Raw genomic sequence first — 7,011 nt, forward strand, 5'->3', positions numbered from 1 at the left:
AAGATAACATCTGGGTGGGATAATCTGGGTCCCTCCAGCCTTGAAGTATATAAATCTAATTAGTTTCTTTGAAAATTAAGGGGTACAACATGGAACAAATCGAAATGGGATCTATGAAGACTACACTTCCGACCATTCACCACTCAACCAGCTATTGGCGAATTCTAAGCTCGCTTGAGGACTATCGAACGGGGTCATGTGTCCGGCCTTGAAGATGCGCATGAAGGTGAGGTTGCTGTGAGACTTCACCTCGCCGAAAACCTCGTTTTTTCCCTGGCTGTTGATCATAGTTAAGTTTTCCATTGGTGCTTCAGCAAATTTGGCATGGCCTGGGTACTCAAGGGCCTCTGTCCACGCCTTGTTGCCCAACCAGTTGCAGATGAAGTCAGCATCGCCGGCATAGATGAGGACGGGAATTCGGGCAAGGAGAGACGGGACAAGGCGATGATAGGGCTTCATCCAGTCACCGTGGAAGAGGAAGTTGCGGTTAATGTCCATGTTGCAAGATTCGTAGCTGTCGACTTCGACGCCCAGTGACCTCATCACGTGTGGCTTATTCAAGTATTCGGTAATGTAATTCAATTGAGGGTAGCAGAGGTCATTGCCTGTGCAGTTAGTTCGTACGTCGTACGGATTGCGGCCGGTCTTCTGGTAAGGGCCGATAAGGGCATTGTTGCAGTAGATGGAAGCTGGGAGGCAGGTGAATGTGCTCTCGATATCGTAGCAGGATTTAATCATTGAGAGGCAGCGTGGCAGAGCGTTGTCCATGGATTGGCAAGATTGAGAATCCAACACAGAAGGGTATCCACCATCACCACAGGCCATGGGTCTGTAGAATGGATATTGCGAAAGAGGATCTGTTAAGCCATTCCCGATCAGTACGGATTGGAGGTTGATGTTGGTGTTGTTGTGGTGCAAAATCTCCGAAGCGAAAACCGGGATGTAGTGTCCTGCATAGGATTCACCAGCAATATGGAAATCCTGCGCGGAGTACTGGCGGAATTGCGTGAAGAAAAGTGTAAGAAGGGCATAGACGTCCTTGGCAGCAGTTACTGTATCACTGACGGCTTGACTGCTGTACGAGTACCCAACGTTGACTGGTTGGTCGAGGAAAATTATCGACGAGTTTGAGTTCCAGGAGTACGGATTATAGTTGGCCGTGATATTTTCGTCGATACTGGCCGGTCCAAGTTCAAAGAACATACCAGTCAAGCTGGAGCAACCTGGCCCTCCATTCAACCATAACACGACAGGATCTCCGAAAGGATCATTGCGGGACTCAAAAAACCCTGGTCATCCCGGTTAGATAAGTTCAATGAAGGTGTCGGGGGGTGGACAGGGACTTACAGAAGAAGAGATGTTTATCGTTCGCATTGTCATCCAGATATCCACTGTACTGCTTGACTTTGTCGATACCAAGGTCGCTGGGGTCGACAGCTTTGATTCTCAGGTCATATTGTGAAAGTTTCCCGTCGATTTTACGGTGTTTATACCCACTTTCATCATCCACCCAGAGTGCCTCCAAGTCAGCACCCCGGACGATATGGGTCCATTCTGAATCCGGGCGACGCGTGAATTTCTTGGCCGGAATTGTAAGAGGACGCATGTTACTCATGATGTTGGGAATGTTATCCATCACATCATCCCAGATATCTCCGGCCTTGTTGCGTAGGCGATCGAAGGTATCACGCAGCTCCTCGAAAGGGTCTTTCACAACTTGCGGCTCCGGCTCCGGCTTTGGCTCCGGGTCTGGTGGTGCGTGTAGCACATGCTGCAGGGGCCCAGAGGCGATTGCACTTCCAACGAGAAGTCCAAGGACGAGAGACTTCATCTTGGTCGGATGACAAAGCCTCCTGCGGGTAATGAGTTGTTTGTTGTACTAGTCGTAAGTCGATGGGTCCTGATATAGGAACAACGGTTAACCAAGGTTCGGTAACGAGTCATCCCAGTCACATCTGACTACCAAGGTCCTGCCTGGGTGAACATTCAGAGTAGACATACCTAAAACAAAGGCTAAACCAACACTGGAGCTGCCTCGGTGCGCGTAGCAGCCCTGTCAAATGGGATGGGACGGCGAAGGTGAGGTTCAATCGAGGTGGAATGGAGGGATGAAGTTGGGGTTTGAGTGAAAGTGTAGGTGACAAGGACTGACTGCCCGGGGTTCGATGACGGCGTTTTGAGCATTGCATCACGGGGTTAAACCCAGCCAACCTTCTTCAAATAAGGAGCAAAAGCAGCCGAAGCTCCGATTGGCTGGCTGGGGTCGGGCTAGCCAACTACGGTTAAACGACCTCTCTATGTTTGACAAAATTCAAATTAATTAAGCCAACAACCCACAAGTTACGGAGTAAGTAGTAGTTTAACAAGTTACTGGTTAACTAAATATAGATATTACATTACTCTTGGGGGTGTTAGCATTCTGCCATCGAACGTTTACGCTGGTTGAGGAAGCAAGCTCTATTGTCTCATACCTAAGCACCCACACAGTTATAACACAGTTGTGCTGGTTCTCCCGTTCTAGTCTCAACCCTCTCTCTCAACGAGCCGATTGAGCTCCCGAGCCCTAGCAGCCCTAGCTAATAATCCTTCTTGGGTGGTTAGAATACCTTTTCCCGCTGTAATATATGCATGTGGCTTTTCCCTCTTTCACTTCTGCCCTGGCATTGAACAGCTCCCAGCTTCATATTTACTTGTGTTAGTAAGGTGGCACTGCGCACATATTCTTTAACTAGCTGATTGAGAACTTGATTGATGAGACAAAAGAACATTCATATGACATTTAATCGTGCTGCTCTGCTGTTTCAATTGAGTCTCATTACAAGAAGTCTTGAGAATTCAAGAACTGAAATTCATGATGTAATAGACTATTAATAATTTGGTAACTAAGTTTAGTTAACTGACTATATGAACTCAACTCCAACCCCTGACGTAAGTTGCACAATCAAGGGGTCAAATTCCAGTGAAAGTTTTGTTCTGTTTGCATCCTTGCATTCCCCCCTCCAACAGCACAACAACATCGCCTGTATCAACAGACACTGATGAGGATCGTACAAACACCCCCTCTTTACCCATCTGACTCCTTTAGATGGGTCCATCAACTTGTTACCTTTAACGATCATAGCAGATAGTTACCTCTATTTGCTGACATAGTCCTCGTCACTGTCTCATACGGAAACTCAAGTCTGTACATTCCATCCATATCTGCCGTCAAGCAGCCAATCCCCTGAGATTCCCCTCTCCTTTCATCAAGATGCCTGTAGGCATAATCCAACCCTCAAACCAGATAAAATTCACCAACGTCTCGGTCGTCCGGCTGAAGAAGGGTCAGTGGAACCCCTAAAAATCCCCCCCTCTGTCCCCTCCTAACTTTTTAAAAAGCTAACCACTTCCGCGCGCCATCCAGGCAAAAAGCGTTTTGAACTGGCCTGCTACAAAAACAAACTGCTCGAATACCGCTCTGGCACAGAGACAGACCTGGATAATGTCCTGCAGATTCCCACCGTCTTTCTGTCCGTCTCCAAGGCCCAAACCGCCCCGACCGCAGAACTATCCAAGGCTTTTGGTCCCAAGACATCCAACGATGAAATTATTCAGGAGATCCTCCGTAAGGGTGAGGTGCAGGTCGGTGAGCGTGAGCGCAAGGATATCCTCGAGCGCGTTGAGAAGGAGGTTCTCGAAATTGTTAGTGCGAGGCTAGTTGACCCTGTCTCAAAGCGCGTGTATACCACTGGAATGATTTCGAAGGCGTTAGATCAGTTGAGTGCCGCGAGCGGTCAGCAGGGTGGAGGCAGTGGTATTGTTGGCAATGGGGCCAGGAAGGGAAAGACCACCGAGACTATGACTGCTGGTCCTCCTCCTGCCGCTGCCGGTGATGCTCTAATAACTACGCAGGAAGCTCCGGCTGCTGAAGAGTACGACAAGAGGACCAGAAAACCAACATGGACGGGAGTTGTGACGAACAAGTCTGCTAAGAGCCAGGCGCTTGATGCCATGAAGGCTCTGATTGCCTGGCAGCCTATCCCCGTCATGCGTGCGCGCATGCGTCTGCGCATCACATGTCCCACTTCAATCCTGAAACAAGCTGTCAAATCTGCATCTGGATCTGGTGGGGCTAATTATGGTGGTGGTGGTGGTGGTGGCGGAGATCAGCCCACATCCCCTACCAAGGGAGGCGGGCAGAAGAAGGGCAAGGGAGGTCATGCACATTCCAAGGCGCATGATGAGGGTTACCATGTTGAAGCTGCTGCTGCGCCAAAGGCGACGGGAACGGTGAAGGATCGTATCCTAAGCTACTTTGAACAGGTGGAGGAGCAGGATGTGCTGAACGCGGACGAGTGGGAGGTCATTGGATTTGCGGAGCCGGGGGCGTTCAAGGGGCTTAGTGAGTTCATTGGTGGTGAGACGAAGGGCAAGGGGAGAGTGGAGGTCTTGGATATGACGGTTACACATGAGGAGTAGGAGTGAAGATATGAACTGTCAATGTGGATTGATGATTTTTCTTCCTTTCTACGGTAGCTTCTTTACCATTTTTGTTTCCATGCTTTTTGATTCTGTGTTTTTAAGGAGATGCGTTTTGATATCCACTTGAAGACGTTGGTATCGGTGGTGGTCTACCTTTTCATGCCGAATACATACATATATTCTATGCATGGCAGAGATTGTGTGCATCCAGCGGGGTTTGTGATTTACGCACGACTCCGGAATCGTGAGCTGTTTCTCTAGCTACTTTCCTTTTTCGACGCATGTTTTTGCCGGGATACCCATTTCTGCTTAGGAGTATATGCGCATACAATTCGTAGGAACCAATCGTTGTGAATGTTAAATACTGCGGACGCGGGAAACCCCGAATTCCTAAGGACATTTCCGAACAAACGACCCACAATATCAAAAACACACCTCCGGATAGGCGGGATTTATTTATGATCCGTCATTACCGCCCGCTGCAGACCGTTTTGATGTTATGTTACATACGTCTTCTCATTTCCTACGATAAGTTTACAGCAAATGAACAAGTCAGGATAGAAACTGAGAGAAGATTGGTATCTTGACTCACTAATCAACCGCTTCATCAAGTCTTATGCTCCCGCATCCATGGAAACACTGCATGTGTGTATGCAACCCCCATTCTAATTTAAGATCTAGATCTACTTAGATATACTTCAACAGGGGAATCATTATAAATAGCAGACCGCCATGTAGGGAATAGAACCAGATGATATATATCAACGCCCACGCGTGCTCCATTGTCCATGGGCCATATGCAGGCAAAACAATACAAACACCTGCCACGCAAAAGTGATATAGATATAAAACATAAAAAATTAAAAAAATTAAAAAATTAAAAAAAAAAAAAAAATTCTAGACAAAGAAAAGGACAATTCGTAAATTCGTGATTGTATCTTTACCGCGTTTAGCGCTATCGGTAAATCCTCAGGCGTGACGGGCGTGGATGATGACATGACTATCTTCTCGGACAGCAGAGACGGCCTCAGAGGTAAGGGTGGTGGTATAGGGTGGGACTGTCTCCGACGGAGCGAGGGGCGTTTCTTCGGTTTGTAATAACGTGAACTGATGTGGAGGCCGTGCGAGCCCTTTGCGTGGCTGGCAAAAGTTTGGGACGTAAGGCATGTTGTCCTCGACAGGGACGGAATGGCGGTGGGCGGTGCGGAGGAGGGGTTGCATGCAAGCAAGTAAGCAGGCAGCTCAGTGGTTAGGTGTCCATTTTTTTCCTTTCTGCCATCGTTGCTACCACCAGGGGATGCAGCTGGTTTTGTACGTCCAGCCCGAACGCATCCGGCGGTATTGCGCCCCCAGCAGCATATCGCATTATTTCCACCTCGTCCTCTACACTGCCTCTCCGCGAAGGTGACACCCTCGTGCCCAACGGCGATTCTGAAATCATCGACCGTGGTCTGCGCTCTCGAGACATCGCGTCAGTAATCGAATACGCTGCCAGCCGCCTGAGATGTGCCTCGTCGAACGGGCCCCAGTATTTCGACCGCGGTATTTCATGGGCCTTGTAGAGTTCGATCTTCGGCTTCCCGTTCGCTCGGTATTTGACCTTGCTGGGTTTCACGGCAATGGGAATCCTGCTGGCACCAAGTTTGCTGCTGGTGCGCCCGTTCTTGTGCCCAAGGCCGTAGCTGTGCCGTCGGCTGGTGCTGGTGGGTTTCAGACTCTTTGGATCTTTGGACGAGATCTGGGGAGACCCGGACCCGGACGCGGACCTAGACCCGGAACTGGAGCGCGAGAACACACGTTTGATCTTCTCGCGGAACGGCGTTGTGGCCATTATTGGAGGTTTTTGGTTTGAACACGGGCAGGGAAAAGTGGAAAATCCTGCTTGATGGCTGCAGTCTATGAAGAGCTGTGGAAGCAGGTTCAATCTGCGAAATGAACGTGAGCACCTTTTGAGAGGCTGTGGCCCTAAAATTTGCGCTTGGGTTTTTCTGGGGCGGAAAATGACGAAGATTTAAACACCGGTTCCTTTATCTGGCCAAAGGCAGAATCCGGTAGAAAGGGTGACAGGGGAGATGGGTTGGGGGGGGGGGGGGGGGGCGCAGCAAAATATGGTTCCTGTGTATCAGAAGATTTCAACCGTTTTTGAATTCGAGTTATTTTTTAATAGTGATTTAATTTTTATTATTATTGTTGGTTGTTGCTCCCGTGGGTTTCGGCTATCCAGAAACTTGCTACAACTGCCGTGGAGAACAAACCAGGATGCCTAATAACTCTGCTAGCCGGGGAAGATGAGGTTTTGAGAGGGCTGAAGGAGATCGAGGTGGGGGCTACCGATGGTGATAAAAATACTTTTGACTGTTGGATATTCAATCACTTGTTTTGCCTTTCAATGTGCTCGCGATGTCCTTTCCCGGTCCCTCGAACCTTGACATTGCAAGAAATTTCAGGTCAACTAACTAGAGAGTTAACTGAACTAGCGGTAGTTATAGTCGTAACTAAAAAGCGGGAGACACTGCCCGGTCCTATTATTACTACGGAGAGCTCCGGAGT

The 7,011-nt window shown here is 48.8% G+C and overlaps 3 protein-coding genes across 3 annotated transcripts; 1 reads left to right on the forward strand and 2 right to left on the reverse strand.

The window, feature by feature from the left end:
• Window positions 1-120: 120 nt before the first annotated feature.
• PADG_06314 (uncharacterized protein) lies at window positions 121-1,831 on the reverse strand (the record flags this gene model as incomplete). The annotated part of the gene is made up of 2 exons (XM_010763546.1): window positions 121-1,289; window positions 1,348-1,831. 2 exons carry the CDS (start codon window positions 1,829-1,831, stop codon window positions 121-123), a joined length of 1,653 nt encoding a protein of 550 aa, XP_010761848.1.
• A 1,419-nt stretch (window positions 1,832-3,250) lies between these two features.
• Window positions 3,251-4,458, forward strand: PADG_06315 (SBDS family rRNA metabolism protein; the record flags this gene model as incomplete). Its single annotated transcript, XM_010763547.1, has 2 exons — window positions 3,251-3,323; window positions 3,404-4,458. 2 exons carry the CDS (start codon window positions 3,251-3,253, stop codon window positions 4,456-4,458), a joined length of 1,128 nt encoding a protein of 375 aa, XP_010761849.1.
• Window positions 4,459-5,430: 972 nt separating this feature from the next.
• Window positions 5,431-6,292, reverse strand: PADG_06316 (uncharacterized protein; the record flags this gene model as incomplete). Its single annotated transcript, XM_010763385.1, has 2 exons — window positions 5,431-5,601; window positions 5,777-6,292. 2 exons carry the CDS (start codon window positions 6,290-6,292, stop codon window positions 5,431-5,433), a joined length of 687 nt encoding a protein of 228 aa, XP_010761687.1.
• Window positions 6,293-7,011: the final 719 nt, after the last annotated feature.

Source organism: Paracoccidioides brasiliensis (genome assembly GCF_000150735.1).
Source record: "Paracoccidioides brasiliensis Pb18 unplaced genomic scaffold supercont2.8, whole genome shotgun sequence".
Taxonomy (NCBI): Eukaryota; Fungi; Ascomycota; class Eurotiomycetes; order Onygenales; family Ajellomycetaceae; genus Paracoccidioides; species Paracoccidioides brasiliensis.